Source organism: Panthera onca, chromosome F1 (genome assembly GCF_046562875.1).
Source record: "Panthera onca isolate mPanOnc1 chromosome F1, mPanOnc1 haplotype 2, whole genome shotgun sequence".
In the NCBI taxonomy this organism is placed as follows: Eukaryota; Metazoa; Chordata; class Mammalia; order Carnivora; family Felidae; genus Panthera; species Panthera onca.
The window spans coordinates 69,354,215-69,374,369 of record NC_138355.1 but is presented as its reverse complement, the minus strand read 5'-3'; the positions used below and the strand labels follow the sequence as shown (position 1 = coordinate 69,374,369).

At 56.2% G+C, this 20,155-nt stretch overlaps 1 protein-coding gene across 3 annotated transcripts; it reads right to left on the bottom strand.

Annotated features, from left to right (window-relative positions):
• Positions 1–5,094: 5,094 nt before the first annotated feature.
• Positions 5,095–19,678, bottom strand: ETV3 (ETS variant transcription factor 3). Of its 3 annotated transcripts, none has more exons than XM_060644600.3 (5): positions 19,562–19,677; positions 17,667–17,725; positions 16,816–17,053; positions 15,459–15,574; positions 5,095–9,806 (listed from the first exon to the last, which is right to left on the bottom strand). In XM_060644600.3, exons 2-5 carry the CDS (start codon positions 17,710–17,712, stop codon positions 8,677–8,679), a joined length of 1,530 nt encoding a protein of 509 aa, XP_060500583.1. In that variant the 5' UTR covers positions 17,713–17,725; positions 19,562–19,677; the 3' UTR covers positions 5,095–8,676. The 3 variants fall into 3 exon arrangements, with proteins under 3 accessions (XP_060500583.1, XP_060500584.1, XP_060500585.1); XM_060644601.3 differs by having other exon boundaries at positions 17,667–17,722; positions 19,562–19,639; XM_060644602.3 differs by lacking the exon at positions 5,095–9,806 and adding an exon at positions 9,832–14,767 and having other exon boundaries at positions 19,562–19,678.
• Positions 19,679–20,155: the final 477 nt, after the last annotated feature.

Sequence of the window (20,155 nt, the reverse complement as noted above, 5' to 3'; positions counted from 1 at the left end):
GTTTACAGGGACCGAGGCTTCCCCACCGGCCAGACGGGACTGGAGGGAGCTGGGCCTCTGTCTTTGGACCTGACCTGACCTCTCCAGTGCTGAGCACCACCCAGCACTCCCGGTGCGCCAGGCCCAGGCTGAGCCCCACTCGGAGGTCAGGGCCGGGCCGGAGGAGCCGGGAGGAGGCCCCCCCCCCCCCCCCCCCCCCGCTGCTGCTGCTGTGCCTGCGGCTCCAAAGGTGGCTGTGAAGAGCACCAGTCCATCCGGGGACTGCCTGGGGTCAGAAGGGGCACTCGAGGCTCTGGTTCTTTCCAGAAGGGGCGTGGGGAGAGTGGGAACTCCCCGAGTATTGTGGGAACACCTGAGTTCCTGCCTGCCCGGTCAGTACTGAAAATTCCCCGGGCCAGGAAAGTTGCAGCTTGCTGGGGAAGGCGGTGGCACCGTGGGGGGCGGCCTGCGTCTGTGGGGACCCCACCCAGGGGGAAGCTCCTGGTGGGTAAGGAGCATCTCTATTTGACTTTGAAAGCCCAGGACAGAGCCTGGCATGCGGCAGGCACTCAGGAAAGGCTAGTTGAATACATGCATGGCTACTGTCACCAGGCCACCGTCAGTTCATCATGTCAGCTTGTTTCCCGGGCCAAACCAGGAGTCCCCAGAGAGCGGGGACCTGCTGTCGGCACGCATGGGCCGCCACGTGTTTTGTGGGTGAACAACTGACTGCGCCGTGTGGCCTGGAGGTTGTTCCAGAAGAGCCCCCTGCATTCTTGATCCCTGATTCCACAAGTCCCCTTAGGGACATCAGGGACCTCTTTGAAGCCACCCCGTTGCCCTCCTTCCAGCTTCTAGGCTCTGTGTGTCACGGCTGAGAGGCAGGGGGTGGGGGGAGGGGTGCACGGACTTCGGGGTCGGAAGTTCAGGCTGAGTCCTGGTTTGGCTCCTCGACGGCAGAGTCGACCTTGGGCAACTCACTTGACTTCCTTGACCTCTGCTTCCTTCGTCTGCAAAATGGGGACAATCAGAAGTACTTTCTGCAGGGGGCAAGTCTGTGGATTTGGACAAGATGGTGCTGGTTATTTTCGACACGGGGGTCGGGCGGAACCGGGCAGCAGAAGGCCAGAGCTTGAACAAGCACGGATGCAGACGCTTTCCAGCCGGGCCGGGAGCAGGACAGTGAACAGACCTCGTTACCTGTGGTGGTGCGAATGGAGAGCAACACCACCGGCCCGTTTCCCCTCCCCTTTCCTTCCGCCAGTTGCCAAGAGGACAAACGTCACACAAAGACGACACATCTCAAAACACCAGGTGAGGCCGGCTGCCCACCCTCTCACCTGTTTATGTCACTTGGAGGGATGGGGGAGGGGAAGCAATTCTTAACGACACACGGAACTCTGGGTCCTGCCCGGCCACTGCTGGACCCCTGGTTCAACGCTGTTCTCTGCCTCCTGGAGGGAGCCCCAGAGGAGGGGAGGTGAGCTGGCACTGGCCTTGCCCCCACAGCCCCCCCCCCCCCCGCCCCCCGCCGCCGTTTTCCTGGCTAGGACATGGGCAGGTTACAGAACCTGCCTGTGCCTCAGTTTCCCTATTTTGTGGAGACCGAATGATGCACACAAAGCACTTAGTACTCAACATCATTTGTTGTAAAGATTTTATTTTGAAGTCATCTCCACACCCAACGTGGGGCTCGAACTCACAACCCCGGGGTCAAGAGTGGCACCTTGCCTCCTCCCTACCCCTCTCTGGTGAGGTCCCTGCAGGGCTCCAGGGGCGAGGCCCTGTGCCTCCCTGCTGGTTAGCTCTCTGGGACCAAGGTTGGTTGCAGACCAGCCTTTGGATAGAAGTTGGCTGGGACGGGCACCTGCCAGCCGAGGCGAGGGGCGGCGACGCGGGCCCGAGGCCTGGGCTTCTTGGTCCAGGCTCAGTCCAGTGTCCGGGCTGCATCCCACCCCGTCGTCTGCCCGGACGCGTCCCCGCATCCTGAGGCCTGCGGTCAGAGACCCCGGGCACTGCTCCTCCGGGTCGGCTCGTCTGCGCTGGCGAAGGGTTCCATCTTCCATCTTTCTCCCTCCCTGGTCGGCAGGCAGCCCGGCCCCTGGAGCCTGTCTGACCAGAGCCTCCTGGGCTCCAGACTGGCCCGACAGTGGAGAAACACCAAGGCCGGGGTCCCCCCACAACTTCCTTCCGTGTGTTCATTCTTGCCTCAGAGATCCGAGGCAAGGGCCGGGGAAAGTTGGGGATTCGGGGTCCGGAAACCTGTTTAAATGGCTGGGACAGGTCACCCGTGCCGGGTCTCCTTTCTCTCATCTGCAAACCAGGGATCCTCTCGAGGGGCCAAAGGGGGACGAGAAGGCACTCAGCCCTGCAGAGGAGAGGAGCGTGAAGACAGAGCCGCACCTCAATGAGGAGACATCCGGTCTCATTAAAAGAGTGATTTTGGGGGGTGCCTGGCTGGCTCAGTGGGTGCCACTCTTGACCCCGGGGTTGTGAGTTCGAGCCCCACGTTGGGCGTGGAGATGACTTCAAAATAAAATCTTTACAACAAATGATGTTGAGTACTAAGTGCTTTGTGTGCATCATTCGGTCTCCACAAAATAGGGAAACTGAGGCACAGGCAGGTTCTGTAACCTGCCCATGTCCTAGCCAGGAAAACGGCGGGGGGGGGGGGGGGAGCGGCTGTGGGGGCAAGGCCAGCGCCAGCTCACCTCCCCTCCTCTGGGGCTCAGCACAGCTGGCCACAGGACCACGACTGGGAGGGGATGCCGGAGTGGGGGCTGTCTACACAGCAGGCCTTCTGGGGATTTTTAGCTGCCTTGTCGCACACCCTTAAAAATTTCTTTCTGTGGGTTCGGGGGCAAGTGAGCGAGGCTGGAATGTGTGAGTCAATCCTGGCCAAAGGGGCGCGAAGGGAAAGACCCCGCTGGGCTGTTTAGGGAGCAGCCTTAGTGGGAGGGGTCTCGGTTCATTTTCCGCCGGCACACGTTCCACGTGGGCGTGAGTTTGCAGCACACACGTGGGTGCCCCGGGGAGAGGCAGGTTTGCAGGGAGGGGGGCTCAGCCGCAGGGAGAGGAGACAGAGCATGAAGAGGCAGGGGGAGAGGGAGCCGCAGGGCACAGCGCCTTCCGCACGGGGACTCCTCCGGGCCCGGAAGCTCGTCACAGAGACACCGTATGCCGCCGAGTGCCGCTGTCCCCTCGTCCCCTAGCCTGTCCTTGTATCCCAGGCCTGTGTCCCCTACCCCAGGCGAACACCCCTCGTGCGTCTCTTCCCGTCTGTCCAACAAACGCTTGTCAGGCATCCTCAGGGTTTGGCAACGTGCCGGCCCCCGGCTTCTCCACCATGCTGTCAGCGGCCAGACCAACGGCACCGGTGGCAGCGCGAGGCCGTGGTTCAGAGGCCGGCATGGGGGCAACGGGACGCCTCAGGGGAGCCAGGGAAGGGCCCCTGTCGGCGACGGCGTGCGAGTGGAATTCTGAGGGATGAGAGGTCACCGGCCAGGGGGAGGGGGAGGAAAAGAGGGTGTCCTCGGTCAGCAGGGCCGACAGGCTGAGCGCACGGGTGGGGCTCACACGGGGGCCGCACCAGTTGACAGCGCGACTCGGTGTCCCCTCGGCACGATGGGAGCCAGCGGCACCTGCCTCACAGGGTGTTTAAAGGAGCCGACGCCAGGAGGCCCGGCTCGGGGCGACTGCTCTGGTTACAACGCAGGCTTTGTGCGGGGCTGCGCGCGGGACAGGGAGGTGACCGGGAGCCCGCCCACCTGAGGGGCTGAGCCCTCCCTTCCCCCTCCCGCCGCCTTGCCCCGCTCACCTCTCTCTCTGCTCGGCATCTAGCAATCCCACAGTTCTGTGCACGAGGCGGCGACGCAGGACGGATCGACCGTGTTCTGACCGGCTGCCTGGCTCCCAGCTCTGGGGTCTGCTCGCACACTCATTCCCAGCCTGAGCGGGCTGCTTCTCGGCCTCGAGCAGCCACCTTCGTCACTGTCCCTTCCCCTGCTCTCCGTGGGCAGGGGTGCCAGCAGGCTCGGGGGGTGGGGGGGAGGCTCTCGAGGCCGGGACTGCCACGCTCGGCGGCAGGCCCCGACTCCTGTTAGACACGGGGTGTGGCCGCGGCCGGCCCGGGAGAACGTGAGCCCTCCAGGCCCCTCCTGAGACCTCCTGCGATCCGCCCTGGCTCTGCGGGCCAGCCTCGGCACCTCCTCCATCCGGGCCTTCCCGACCCACAGGACCCTCTCGCGGAAGTCAAACCCAACACCTGGCTGGGCTTCTGCGAACGTGGGGAGCTCGGGGGGGGGGGGGGGGGGGGGCGACGAGATTAGAGGGCGTGGCACCATTTTTCTCAGGCGGTGTGGCAGGACATTCGACATCCCACGGGCTCCCCTCCTGCCTCCGGATGGTCATCTTCCGCTGGTTTCCCCGGAACCGGAGCCAGCTTGCCGCGGAACCACAACCTAACAAAACCGCCTTCACGGAGGTACAACCGCAAGCCACGGGATTCACCCCTTCGGAGCGACCGCCGTCCTGCGGGCTTTATCAGATCGTCGTGCGAGTCCCGCCGCCAACTGCAGAGCGCTCCTGTCCCTCTGGGAACGCTCGAGGGGTCACAGTCACGCTGCCCTCCTCGAAGCCGCTCAGCCAGGCTGCGTCTCCGGACTCGCCTCTCCCGGACGCTTCGTAGAAACGGAATCGCACAGCACAGCCCGTGGCCTACGGGGCCGGCTTCGCCGTGCACTTCTTCCCTTTTTCTAAAGTAAGCTTTAGGCCCGGCGTGGGGGCCTCAACTCGCGACCCCGAGATCCAGAACCGGAGGCTCCACCAGCTGAGCCGGCCGGCGCCCCTGCCACAGACTCTCACCGGACCCTCCAAACAATCCCGAGGTCAAAATTCCCCCCACGAACTCGTATCCCCGGCGTCAGCTGTCCTTTGTCTGGCTGCAGCCGCTGCCGCCGGGGTCTCAACAGCCCCCGAGGTGGTTAAGAGACCTGCCCGTCACCGCGCTGGCACCCCGTGAGGACGCGTGGGGCAGGGAGGGTGAGCGGGCGCGGCTCGGCGAGTTCTCTGCCACGACCGCCCCGGCGCGTCAACACCACCGACACCCCGCAGGCGTTACTTAAAAGTATTTTTTTATTTAACTTTAATTTCTGAGGTAAAATACTTTTTCTCTTTCAACTTCCATAACAAAATACAGAGCTATCAGATACCCCTGGAAAAAATATGTATATTATACATATATTTCTATAACATTACATCATATATATATATAATATATATGCAAAAATTTGAAGACTTTATAGAAAGAGGAACGTCTAAAAGGCACTGCACGATGGAGGCGGTTACTTACACGTACGCACACTTGCACGCTGGTTCTGCTGCAGCCACGCCTAGAAGTCCTCCCCCACGCGTGAGCGCCTCACTCCCAGATCCCTGCCTCGCCATTCTGTAACTCAAAGAATGCTTAGCTATGTCGGAGCGAATGAGCCGTGACTCCCCCCACCCCACCGAAACGAAGCAGAGAACTGCTCACGAAAGAATGGGTCAAAAATTTTCTTCTAAGCAAATTTAAAACGTATGTTCCATCACCCTTTACAAAATGTATAAACATAATCATGGAATAAATTAAAAAAAAAACAAAACAAAAAACAAGGGACAAACAGCCAACTGACTACCCGCTTGGTGAGAAGTGATGTACTTCGACTACTTTTTAATGCTTCACAGGGTCTCTTGGCCCACAGAGGACTGGGGCGCGGCGTCTCCCTGCCGGCTGGCGAGCTGGGTTTAACGCAGTGCAGCTTGAAAACTGGGGTGAAGGGACCTGGTGGATCGCTTGCTACGCACCCAGCCATCCTTTAAAAAAGAAGGAGCTCAGCAGCGCCGGATGCCCTTGGGAGACCACTACTGTTCCCTCTACAGTCAGAAAAGCAAACTGTCTGCATCAACAAGTTCTCGACTGATGAAATTCCAAGACGTAGATCTGCAAAGTCTGAAAGGTTTGGCGCGGCGAAACGTGGGGGGAACGGGAGAAACAGGCCCGGTCTCGTCCCCCTTTCCCCGCCTGCCGCGGGACAGGGATGAAATGCGGCGCGAAGAGCTAGGACTGGCTTTGTGCCGGGCCGGGGAGACAGGTGCCGGCCGGAATGGGTCCCCCGGGGTGAGGAGGCACCTCCCACCCCGCTGCCCCGGGGAAATGTCATGTCGATGACTTCCCCGTTCCCGGTCCCCTTCCTGAGCAAGTCTGGCTCTGCAGAAGGGCCCTTCCCGACGCCAGGCCGCGCCCAGTGCAGATCAACCAACGACTTACCAGAGGAATGGCAGCCAAAGAAAACGGTAAACACCAAACAATTTCTTAAAGCCAAAAAACATTTCTCATGGAGTTGAACGTTTTTCGAGTGTGTTTTTTCAAGTGTAAAAGCGGTGACTTCTTGTTCACACAGAAGCAGCATCTAGGAATTAAATCTGGCACTTGGGTTCCAGGGGTTTCCGGGTATGCATCACGGATTTTCCTCCCTCTTATTTTAAAGGCCTCGAGTTTCTATTCCTGAGTTCATACCGACACGTGCTGGCCCCCCCCTCTCGTGGACAGGGAGGGGGGCCGGCCAGCCACCCTGGTTAGATGGGGCAATGCCACGCAGAGATCCTTCCTCCACCTGCCTGGGCTTGCTTTCTGATCCGAGGTAAGAGGTGCAGAGAAAGAAACGGACAAAAACATAACCAACCCCAAGGAGGCTGAACGGGGAGCCCTCTGCAGCCTGACCAAAGCCTGAGTTGATAGACCACTCTCCTGAGCCCTTCCTAGGGAAAGACAAGTCACTATTTGGAAATCTGAACGAGGACACCTGCCAGAGAACAGCACGATGGACTCAAGACATCCCAAGCCACCTACCAACCCACTCACCTGCTCTGACCTTCCCCCGCCCCTCCCGCATGCACTCTTTTAAAAAAGACCCTCCCCCCCCATTAAAAGACAACCTTCGAATGCTTCTTAGTATACAGTTTCCTCAGGCTAAGGTGCAGTCAGGGATCTCGCCACTTCCTGGACGGCGTCCCTGTGCCCGCTCCCTGCCTCCACCAGATAGGGAGTCATCTCCTCTCTCCCTGCCTCCTGGACGCCGGGCAGACGTGAGCCGGTCCGGCATCTCGGCACACCTCGCAGTCACGCGTGTGCGCACACGGGTGGCTGTGGCTTCTCTCTGCCCCCAGTCAGGGCTCTCTCGCTTCACGTAAGAGCAGTACTTTCCCGTTCCTTCGTGCCGAGGGAAGGGGATTCCCCATGGAGAAACCACTCCTCACCATCTGTAAACCGGAGTCTCGGGGAGGGGTGGGGGACGGCCAGCCGATCAGGAGGATTAGAACAATCTAGGGAAATGGGTACACCAGGAACGGCACCACCACGACAGGACGGACACCAACTCCCGCGCTCCCCCCAGGCTCTTGGCATCTGGCCGCCTTCTGTGTCTCCGCCCGCCTCGCCCTTCAGTCTCCGCCGACATCCACTCGCACCCCGGCTACCTTCTGAATTTCCAGGTATCACCTGCCCCTGTCGCCCACAATCCCGCCGTCCTGCTTCCCGTCCCGGTGACGCCCAGGGGAACAACTAAATGCCAACTCGAAACTTAACCCTGTTTCGACGCTCCTGGCTTGTCTGCAAAGTTGTCCGTGCCCTTCTCTGGGCTTCTGCTGACAGACCCGTATCAGGTGAAAGTATGTTCATTGTTAAGGCTCGACTTAAGAAACAGCCAGAGAACCAGACGCAACGCAAGGACATCTCCCACGTCGTGCTGCTCAGCGCGCCCACGGCCACGCTGCAGCCTGGCTCTCCAAACCCACGATGGAGAAGGAAAGATGAAGATCATTTTTGTATGTGTTTTGTTTTTAAAGGCATTGGGTTATGTCCTCCCGCCCTCTTCTTGCTTCCCTGAACCAGAGTTTACAGCTCCTCACGGCTCCTCACTACGGGAAGCAGGGGTAAGTCTGAATAAATCTGCAGTGGGGCCCCCGGCCCCACCCCTGCGGAAACCCCAACCCCCACCCGTGACCGGCGCAAACGTCTCACGTTTCCTGCAAACGTTTTTTTTTTTTAAAGCAAAGGAAAAAACGCCAAACAACAACAACAAAGGAAAAGAGGAAAAAAGCAACATCTGAACACGCCCCCCCGTCCCAGTAAGACAGGTTATCTCATTCCTCCCCTGAAATAATTATACAGAAACATCGCAGGCGACACCCATAGTATGAATGGGCTCTCCCCACTCACCCTCCTGATCACGCCCTATTCCCTTTACGTGTATCTCTCAGAGCAAAAGAAATTCATTAATGGCTTTCCATATATAAATACAATAGAAAAGAAGTCTGGAACCTGAACTAGACGGGGCCAGGCGTAGCGAGGCCCCCGAGAGAGTTTGTCGGGAAGTGTGAGCCTCCCCAAGAAGCGGAGGCCCCTCCTCCTCTCAGTTCATCGACCTCCCCGCGTGCTACTCACCAGGGAAAGTGTTCATACCCCACCTAATTTACAACAGAAGATGCCCATCCCGTCCCCCAAACATAAAAATACAAGTCTATGCCCCTAGAATGATCAAACCAGTCTAACTCCCTCCCCCCACCCTCCCCCCCCCCAATCTCGCTACATAAATACACGGACACGTGTGACTAGAGTACAAACGGTCCCCGACCCCCCCCCCCCCCCCCCCCCCAGTTCTAGGCGTCGGCGGCCGCGGCCAAGCCCCGGGGTCCCGGCCCCCTCCAGAGGGCCGCGCCGTTCTTACTCGGCTGGCGGGCTCCGGGGCCATCGTTCCAACGCCGCTTCAACCGGAGCTTGGGGGGCATCAGGGCGTCTTCTTTCTTCTCAGGCGCGTTGGGCTCTCTGCCAGGCCTGTCCTCACTGTCTTCAGCCACCTCTAGGGGCTCTTCGCTCGGGGTGCCCACGGGTGCGGAGGGCCAGACCGGCACAGCCGGGCGGGCAAAGAGGGTGCCCTTCTCCTCCTCCGTGGTCCTGCCCGGCACAGGGCCCTCTTCCTGGGAGCGCTCCTCCCCCCGCGCCAACTGCCCGAGGCTCTCCGGATCCTTGTCGGAGGCCGGCTCCACCTTAATTCTCGGGGGGACAGGCGCCACCGGGGGAGCAGTGACGGGGGCGGACTCCTCGCTGCTCTCCACCCTCTCCCGGTTCTTCCGCCCAGCTGGCGGGGGCTGCAGCTTGATGGAAAACTGGGCCGACTCCTCAGGATGCATCTGGCACTGCAGAGGCGGGACCACGAGGCCCGGGTAACGGGGGAATGTCCGCGGACTCAGGTGGTAGTTGAACACGGAGCAGGCTTGAGAATGAAGGTAGTGTTTCATTTCCTCAGGGTTGAAGGAGAAGCAGCCGCTGCCGGCGAAGGGGCTCAGGCCTGGGGACGGGCTGTAGGAGAAGATGGTGGGCGTCAGGGACAGGGCTGGGGAGATGGGGACGTTGAGAACGCCTCCACGGCCAGGGAGCGGAGAGACGGCGAAGGGGCTGTGGGGGTCAGGGTACATCCCGGGCCTGGTGAACAGAGGAAGCATGATGTCCGGCTTGCGCTTCTGATGGCCGATCCCTCCCGCACCGACGGCACTCCGCGAGGACAGGAGGTCCACGCCCCGGCGCCAGTCGGCGGCCGAGCCGTCGTCCAGCTCCGGCAGCTCCGCCTTTCTCTCGGCGCCGTTACCGGACTCCTGGCCAGAAGCGGCGAGGGAGCCGGCGGAGAACCGCCCGGGCTGCACGTCGCCCGTCGGAGAATGGGTGTCCAGAGGGGGGAAATGGAACCGGGAAGAGGCCGTCGGCACTGGTGGCGCACTCTGGGGGACCACACCTGTGGGGGCGGAGGAGACAAAGGCCACTTTAGAGGACTGGTCACCCACCGCCGGCACGCTGATAAGCAGCGCGAGGGGTCTACAGCTCGTCACAGCAGGAAGCACGCGCTCCGCCCCCCCCCCCCCCCCCCCCCAGCAGCTGCAGCTCAGCTCCCTCCCCAGGAGGCGGCTGCTGCGGGCTCCCCTAGCCTCCAGCCCGCGGGGCGTCCGAAATCACATTTCTTATTTGTCTGTCCTCCAACATCACGTCCACCACAGTGGGGACTCCCCGTTGTTTGCAACTAGATGTAATAAAGCAGCCGGGGTCAACGGGTTCGTCGGGGCCCAGTCTGGGTCAGCGGGACGAACAGATGGGCACACGAGCCTTCTCCTCGGCGACTCAAACTACTGTGCGTGTATCACCTGCTGCAATTCTCAGCTTTGCAAAGAGTCTTTTTTTATTTTTATAAAAAAATGTACTGAGCCCCTCAGGTGCCCCTCTTTTTTACTTTCATAGTTTGGGCTGTATCAATAAAACAAGCGAGCAAATCAAACACAAACAAAACTGGAAAGGACATGTATGTAAAGCAACGCATTAAAAGCCCAAAGACTCTGCACCTCACATACACGGTCACGAACAAGACCATATTTAAGAGCAAAAACAGCTTAAAAAAGAAAAGGCCACGTGTTTACTAAGGTGAGTTGCTGTGGTAGATCCTTTGTCATTTCTGATACACGATCACTACAGAGATTCAAGTATTTTTTGATGTCTGTAAATCTATTTTCCTCTAACAAATTCCATATAATGCTCTCCATTCCCATCCTGCTTTCAAGCACTGAAGAGGCTGGGAGAAAACGGAAGACCTACCACCCCCTCTCCCACGTCCGCCTGCTGGTACCGAAACTCTAACGATGCAAAAACCAACACCACACTAAACATCAGCCTCAGAGGCCTGCGAGTTCTCAACTCCCCCCAAGGTCCTTCTATAAACAAGTCAGAGGAAAGGGATGCCATCTGAGGCCTCAGAGACCCTTTGGGCCCCTGGGAGGTACCAGTGGCTTCTATCAGTGATGATGTCAGGAGGGCTTTCTACACTCTTGAGGCAAAGATACGGGAGAAGGAAAAAATAAGAAAAGCCAAGTAAATGGAAGTACCAGACCAAGGAGAAGGAACAAGAGGGTGTAAGGCCTGGTGTGGTCGGAAAGTGCCCCCATCAGTTGCCCCCTTCCGTTGCTGACACAATGGGCCCTCCTCAGCCAGGACTCTACAGGTGGCCGGGCCGTGCACTGTGGCTTTCTAGGCACACGCGACTGAGGAACTGTGCCAGAGTAGCGTTTCCCAAACCGAAGTTCCGTGGAAACGGCTCCGTCGGGCCTTTTTCCCCTAAAGCCAGTAACTCAATCTTACAACTGGAAAAACTGGTAGATGACCTTGTATATACAATCCGAGTAGCATCAAGGTCGTCTCAGGCCAAAAGGATCTCTTCTACCAGCCTATTAGTGGCTAAAATTCTCTTTTGGACTCATCTGCGTCTTAATTTTGTATTAAGAGCACATGTACCGAAAAGCAAAAAAGCTGCTTCTATGTGTTCGGAAGGTGTGTTCTGGGGAGCGGCAGGGAGGGAAGAAGGTCCTGTCTCCTAGACAGTTCTGTTTTTTTTTTAAACTTCTACTTCCTTCTTCACACAGGCTAAGGTATGCTGATTTGCAGTAAGAGCAGAGAACACACGTGCTGGGGCAGCACTACGGGCCCTCGCCTCCCACGCTGAGTAGCAGCACCACTTTTCTATGGGGTAGATGTGCTGAGAGAACAAATCTAAGATTTTGTTTGAAAAACTGAGCTTGCTGCTTAAAACACTGTGAATATGCTGCTTTAGAACAAGACCGCCTTCGAGGAGCCACTATGAAATCTGGGTGGCAAGGCTGGAAAATCTGGGTTTGAATCTCAGTTCTGGGGGCGCCTGGGTGGCTCAGTCAGTTGAACGTCCGACTTCGACTCGGGGCCTGATCTCGCAGCTCATGAGTTGAAGCTCCCATCGGGCTCTGTGCTGATGGTGCACAGCCCGTTCTGGATCCTCTGTCTCCCTGTCTCTCTCTCAAAAATAAATACACATTAAAAAAAAATTAAAAAAGACATACTGAATCTCAGTTCTGGCACCTTCTACCTTGTGACCTGTAACCAACTGGCTTTTGACCCCCTTTTGCAAAATGGAAATAACAAGACCGTTGCCTACTTTCAAACCCTCGCCCTACCACTTATTAGCTGTGGGACTCTGGATAATTTACTCATCTTTCTGTGCCTCAGTTTCCTTACCTGTAAAATGGGTAGTAAAAGGACTAAGCCTCATGTTATAAAAACTAAAGGGGTTGCAGCACCTGGGTGGCTCAGTCAGTTAAGTGTCTGACTCTTGATTTCAGCTCAGGTCATAATCTCACGGTTCGTGAGATAGAGCTCCGAGTCGGGCTCTGTGTGGACAGCACAGAGCCTGCCTGGGATTGTCTCTCTCTCTCTGTCGCTCCCTATTTTGCTCTCTATCTCTCAAAATAAATAAAAATAAAAAACTTTAAAAAAATAATAAAAAGTAAAAGGTTTAATATTTTTATAAAGTCCTTAGGATAATACTGGCACACAGCTAACTACGTTAACTATTTGTTACAACGAGTAATTTTTTACTACACAGTCATCATCGTTTAAAAATAAAAACTGTAAAAGACGTGTAGTTTGATTACGTACCATATGTTAGACAAGAGTATTAGAACAATGTCTTATTTCCTGGGTGTGTTAATAATGTTATTGTGGTTGTGGAAGAGAAGGTCCTTGGACCTACGGGGGGGAACATGGGAGAAACGTCGTGTTGTCTGCAACTTAACCTCAAAAAGACTCGTTGGTGAGTTTGAGCCCCACATCAGGCTCTGTGCTGACAGAGCCTTCTCCCTCTCAATCTCTCTTTCAAAAATAAACTTGGAAAAAAAAAAAGAGAAAAAGCAAATGTGGCAACAACGTCGACCATTAGTGAATCTAGATGGAGGAATCACTGTTCTATTTTGTCCAATTTTTTTTCCATAGGTTTAAAGTTTTCCAAAATAAAGAGAACTGTAAAAACCCGGGCTGGGGGCGGGGAGGCACAGAATGAGAGCTCTCAAATCCCTCCTCAGAATGGCCTGTCCTGCCCACCCCCCACCTGACAGGTAACCATTTTTGCTAGCACCTTCTGCATCTTCCCAGCGTTTCTTATGCAAAGACAGCACACGTTAAAAAACACGTATACAACAACGTATTTCATAGCACGCTTTCAAGATAAACATGAAATGCTGTGCGCAGAAGTACTTCTGATACCACCACGTGTTAAGCACCCTGCCCTAAACTGTCAACAGTGAGGACTGCCAGGAAGGGAAAAGAGCGCTCCCTCTGCTTCTCACTCTAAGTTTCTGTATTGTTTGGGTCTGTTCCCATCAGCATCTACTGTTTCCTAAAAGCACACACATATCGCCACCATCTGGACGTGACCCGTCTGACCTCCAGAATCAAAATCCACAGGGCTCTGCTACGTAGAGTGCTTATCACACTTCACACCCTTACTCCGAATTGTGCTAGACCTCATATATCTGATCTCTCCCGCTAAATTTTAAGTTCCTTGAGGGAAAGAACTCCTCCGTCATCTTTTCTTTTCGTCTTCAGGACTTAACACGCTATCTGTTGAGCAAACGAATGAATCCCAATTTGGGGGAGGAAAGTATGACCTATTAATAAACAAAAGCGAGTGTCAATAGCTCAGTCTCGCAGGAATCGTTTCCTGAGAAACTATTCAACAACTCTGTACAGTAACGCTACTCAACCCGCCCTCATCAATCTCTGACTTTGCCGTCATCCGTCATTTTATCATCTGCAACATGTGAGTATAGAGACGTACAGCTTAGTAGGCTGGGAGAGTTAAATGACAGAATTCATAAACACACCCAGCAGAAGTACCTCCATTAAGCAGTTGTTCAACAAATGCTACATTTCCCCGTCATCATAAAAGTTAACCCTGAAACAACATTTGGTCTGGGTAAAAGTCCTTTACGAACTGATGGCTCCAGTGGTTTGGAGTTATCTGTACCCGGGACGTACGCAACCAAGTGGTATACACAAACAAAATGTCTACTCTTTTCCTTTCCCTGTGACTTTTCATTCGATTAGGGTGCTGAGCTTAGTTAAGGATCAAGGTTGGTCCGATTGCTTTCATCAGGGAGAGTAGGCTGTGCTAGGCCAGTGCTGTTGGGCCAGCACACCAGAGACTTCACAGAGTGAGGGGCCCGATTTGCCTGCCCCGGAAAAGCACGTAACTCCCAAGGGCTAACGGATGTGTCCCTTTCCAGGCTCTTCAAGTGGCTGGCTGGACTTCAGCGTTTTCAATAGGAAAAAACGGGTCCAAACAAAAGCAGTGAACCTTTTTTCAGGCAGGAGGTATGGAACACCAACATTTTCTTCAAAATTGAGACCCATCCATAGTCTCAATTCCCTTAGGTACGCAGAAGGGGACAGGAGCGAAAACAGAGGAAACAAGATTCCAGTGACTAGAATAGGTCTGATTTCCTAACACCTCTCCCTCAGGCACAAGGAAAGAAAACAGGTTGTAATTAGAGAGATGCATTCCAATACCACTTTTTTTTTTTTTTTTAAAGCGCATGCCCCAGGGATAGGAGGGAGTGGCTACAGGAGACACAGGACTTTACCGATAGGAGAGTCAAGCTAAAACTGCCCTAACTTGTTGTGTGTAGTAATTACCTATCTACAATGGATCTCAGCGTTATGTTCTCCCGGCCACACCCCCGCTCTGATTTTTCAAGTTTCTTCCAACTTTTCTCGGAGAACTCAGAATCTGCAGAATTACAATCAGATTTCTTTGCCTTAACACACAACGCCACAAAAACACAGTACTGATGGGCTGGTCAGAAACTAAATACAATCTGTTTTCTTGGACAGGGATAAGACTTCCATCTGAAACAAAACAAAAGCAAACCCGTTCTAAGAGGGTGCCTTCTGAACGGGCAGAGGCAGACCTCAACGCTTCGTGAGGAGTGGTGATGGAAAGTGGTTAGAGGAGAGTCTGGAGGGAGCCTTGCTGCACGTAAGAGGAAAGAAGGTCAAACAACCCCAGATCTTAGTCTCTGAGGAGTTGCTAGTGCAGATCAAAGACACTGCTTTTCACTGCAAACATATGAACCTCCCCTTCTGTGATTAAGGATGCTGTGGTTTTGATGATATTCACTCGATAAGGGAGAGCTTGGTAGTTTCATAGAAAATCGGAAGTGTTTGTAGAAACAGGCCCTCATCTATGAAAGAGCCGCTGGGCAGGGTGTTAACACTCTTGAGTTCTGACCTGAAAGATGAACACAGACCCGTGGAACATAGTTCCTAAAGAAGACAGAGCAAGAGTATCTGGGAGATACAAACAACATGTAGAAAAGGGAAGCAAAGACACAACTAAACACACCTCTTCGGAGGCTGCAGAGGCTGTCACTCCTTGTACGGGACAAATAGGGAAACCTGAACAAGACCCTGGAGGCAATCCACCTGACTTCAGCATTTCTAAAAATCCTTCAACATGCCAGGTCTTAGACTTGGGCTTTTAAAATCCTTTCTCAATTCAAAAGTCATCCCCCCGCCCCCCGAACAGTCTGCTTCTTACCACTTGACCGGATGTTGATGAATGGGTAGTTAGGCATCACCAGCTTGTTGAAGTTAAATTTATAAGTGAATCTTTTCCCTTTTGTTTTATGAAGGATCCTCTTGTTATAATAGTATCTGTAAAAATAGAGGTATGTGTCAATTTACCTTCTAGCTACTGACAGTTCTTGATACACTTAGGTAACCACCGAGACAAACGGGCCTTGCTCTAAATTACATGGAAACATCACTATCCTTCCGCAGCCTGGCCTTCAGGTTAGGGCTGGGAGACCTAAGAGCTTCCATTTCCCATTCCATTTTCAAACTAGGTTCTAGTGCCTGGCTAGGGCTTTACAAAGACAATCGCACTCTCAGATCCTGAACACCTATCCCAGCCCCAGCCACCTTTTTGTCGTCCACCGCTCTACACTTTCAGTTCCATACTCTGTTTCCTTCCTATCCCACTGCATGTCCTGCCTTGCCCAGGTGGGGGCAGACTAGTCTCCTGGGAGACCTGATAAGGCTGGTCTGGAGACCCGAGCGCAAAGCGCAGACACAGAAACGCAGAACCGTTTGATGGTGGCAGGTCAAAGAGTCGTGTACCCTGATCTGGGAAACAGCTGTCGGCCTGGCCTGCCTCACTTTCACGAGGATGAGAGCGGCTCCAGCACAGCTGCCGCAGATTTGACGCTCAAGGTCGCCAAGAAGGAAGAGAGGCAGGGGCTTCAACGGACCCGGAGCCTCTGGCATCGCATCCATTCAGCAGCACGGGTTGTAACCTACCTTCTGGCCCCTTGAGGGTTAACGGGTGATGAAATGCCAAAACTGACAAGGGGAGAAAAAAAGAACCCAAGAAACCTTGAAGTGGTCAATCTTTAGACCTGCTGGAGCGACCTCTGGACCGACAACGGAGCTCCCAGATACGGCTGCTGAAAGGTGAGGTCACTGCCATTCAGCGAACCCTCCTCCCGTGTGCTTGCCTCACTTTTCCGTTTCTTCTAGGAAAGCCTAAAGAGAGAAAGTCTAACCAACCTCTAACAGGGAAGTCTAAACTCATCCTCTGGATTCTAAGTGAGCTCCGGTCCATGTTTCACCACACACCCTCGCCCACTGCAGAGCGGACTCGGTTGTCTGTCAGGATCCGATGCCAACCGCGCTGGAATCCCTCCTACGTGTGACCAAAGATATGCCTTTGCCTCCTGTGCCTGTGCTACTCAGATCCAGAAGCTCTTATACTCCCACTTTAAAGCCACACGTTGTTCTTCACTTCGATAGAGCGGTCTCTCACCACCTGATACTCTCTCTATCCAACATTCACCCAACTGCTTCGTCTCCTTCCAATCTCTTAAAACCGTGGATCTGGGAATCTTTTCCCTCACCTGAGGGCCCGGCTCAGCTTGTCGTAATTCATCTGTGGCTTGCACTTCCTGCGGCCCCAGAGGCGGGCCACCTCGTCCGGGTCCTTGATGACAAACTCGCCGTACTCCCCCTGCTGCCAGGCGATGACGTGGCGGAACTCTTCCTTCTGCAGCAGCTCCAGGATGAAGTGCCACAGCTGGATCTGCCGGGAGCCTGGGGACGACTCGGTTTTGTAGGCCCAGTCGGGAAACTGATACCCTTTAATGTGAAAAGGGCAAGATCAAGGTAGTCAGGAGTTGGGCACACACCTATCAGTATCCCCGACCTCGCAGCCCGACGCTCAGAACCTCAGGAGTGCTGTGCAAACATGCCATAAACACCCCCCTGGGTCAGCTGGGGCTGACACAACAGGGGAGGGGAGAGCCAAGGCGCGTCGCCTTCCCTGGGGCAATCATCTGATCTGCTAGAGCCGGACGGCAGCACCAAGGTGTCCCAACCCGTCGCCCTTTCCTACGCTACTAAATCTCACACCCGCTTTCCACGAGGGCATGAGAGTTCCAACAGAAACAAACGGGAAAGACAAACTAAGGTTTTAGGAAAATAGAGCTGAAAGACCCCTTACCCTGCCCCCTCCCCCAGGGTGGAGCTGTGTCTCCAACAGGGAGGAGACTCAAGCCCGGGATAAAGGTGTGGTGACCAGACGCGTTAAATATACTTTCATTAGAAACAAGCCCACAACTGTGCTGGCGGTCTCCACCCAGTCAGACTGTCTGGTCACAGCCTGACATCTGTGAACAGAGCCCCAGTGGAGAGAAAAGGAACCCCGGGAGGAACATTCCAGGTACACCAGAGATGATTAACTTCTGCTCACCTCCACCTCCTTCTGGCTTTTCCACGATGCTACAGCCTGCTTTCATTTTCACCCTCCTGCTGAGAGACACAAGCCACATCAATTACTTTAAGGTGCTATTTGTTTATTATCCTCCCAACGTTTTCCGTGTTCCGGCACAGCCTTTTCCCCACCTTCCTTCCCTGTCTTCCCTCCTTATGTAACCTGCTTTCTTTCGAACAGGTCACCTCCAAACTGCTAATCCCCAAGTCATCGAATGATGGTCCTCGGGTCATCGGCTTCAAAGGCCATAATTACCTCTCACCTGACTTCAAACCACAAAGTGCAAACACCGTCTCTAGCATTTGCTTTCTCCCCCCAGACCGGCCCTTCAGACGTAAAAAAAGGAAGAGTGCCGTGAAATGGGTCCAGAGAGGCAGCCCAAACAAGCCAAACCGTTCTCTTGGATTACCAGACAGGCCCAGATGCCAAGACACACATGCCTGAGTTCACCCAGATGTACCAGTTTAAAAGGGTGAAAAAAATCCAAGTCCCTGTGCCACTCAAGAAAACATCTGATTTTGATTTATTTCGAATTCTATGAGCCGGGAGAAGGAAACTCCTCCCAGTCGGAGACTGCCCCCTCCTTCTTGAAAAACACCGTGGGATACAGGAAGTAAACACACCACATGTACAGTTACGTTACTTGGAGAAGTATTTTTACATCTTCTCCCTTTAACGGGGAGGGGAGAAAGCGGGCATTTCTGAGAAGCTTCTGTTGGGGAGGTGGAGGAGTCTGGCTGATCTGAACTCATTCCACCCAGACTTACAGCTCCTCCATAAGTTTCCTGTTCCTGGCAGCAAGCAGCTTTGTGTCGGTCAACCTTTTAGCAAAAAGGAGGGAGGGGTGAAGCTGCCTCAGGGAGATGCGGGCAGGAGGGGGCAGGGCCACACTCTCGGTTCCCCAGGGTGGATGACAGGGCCGCAGCACCCACATCAACAAGAGAGCTCAAGGCCGGAATGTAGGTGCCTCAATGGCCTCAGGGTGGGGTGGGGTGGGGTGGGGGCGAGTTCCTGATCTTGGAAATTTCATCTAACCAGAATTCCTCTAGATCCTTTGAGCTCTTTTTCTCACCATATACGTTAGGATAATCAGTAAGTTTCAGTCTATAAAACGACCAGGGAACGAGGGCGACAGAAACACCCCAAAGGAAGGAGAAAACAGACACAAACACAGACACGCAGTCCCACACACAAGATACACAAAAACAAGGCCTCAGAGCTCAGAGGCCAGCGCTTCCTCTCCGGGCTGCTCCCATCTCCGCGACCGCGACGGAGGAAAAACACTGCTCTCCGCCGCTCCAGGAAGCTGCCCCGGACTCTGAGCCCCGGATCGCTCCGTCGGAACGCGGGGCCCCCACTCTGCCGCAGGAATGCCCTCCAACCGCAAGACTCGGGGGTGCAAATCCCGCCGCGGCAAGGACCTGACCGGGAACCTTCCTCCCGACCCCCCGGCTCCCCGATCGCCCCCTCGCAGGAGCCCGGAGCCGCCTCTCCCTGCCGCCCACAGAGTCCCCGCGAGGCCGCTCGTCGCACGTCTGCAACCTCCCCGGGCCCTCGCCCTTCCACAGCTCGCGGCCCGCCCGGGAGGGCGAGGCGCGCCGAGGCCGGCGCTGCGGCTCCACGGCTGCGGGGTCCCGGCCCCCGGAGCCTGTCTCCCTCCTGCCTCCGGCCAAGCGGGCCTCGCCCCGGGGCCCCGCGGAGCCACCACACGAACGCGCTCCGGCTCCCCTCACACCCCGGGGCCCTGCCGCCCCCGCGCTGCCGGCGGCCCGGCCGGGCCTGTGCGTGGCCCGCTGGGCGGCCCGACCCCGGGGATGCCGCCCGCGAGGCTCCGGGGCGGCCCGCCAAGGCCCGGCGACGAGGCCGGGGCTCACCTCTCCCCGGCGCGGCCCGTCTTCGCTCCGGTCTCCTCCGCGGCGTCTCCGGCTCCTCCTCATCCACCCCAGCAGGAAGTGACCTCGGCGGCCGCTGTCGTCACTTCCGCTCAGGGCAGGGGGCGGGAAACGGGGCGGTGCCGTCCGGCCGGGCTCCCCGCCTGGGCCGCGCCCCCGTCCTTCTCGTCTCCGCAGACGCCGACTTCCGCCGCGGCCGTCGCCCCGCCCCCGCGCGCTCCCCCTCCCGGGCGCCGCGCCGCGTCACGCCGCGGGGACACGTCACGCACGCTGGCGGGGGGCGGGGTGGCGCGGGCGGGCCGGGGGAGGCGCGCGAGGGGGCGGGCCGGGCCCGGCCGTCGCGGGTTGGGGGTGGGGGATCGCGTGCGGCAGATCCCCCGCGAGAGTCGGGGCGCCCTGCCCGCCGAGGGGCCTCTCCGAGCCCGGGGGAGGGTCGCCGCGGGGACCGTAGGGGCGGGCCGCGTCCGGTCCTGCTGTCCGGAGCCCGCTGGCTCGCCTCCTCCCTAGGTCGTTCTTGTCGCAGGGATAGTTCGCCGTGCGGGGCCTCGGGCAGGTGGACCCCGCCTCCCCCAGCCG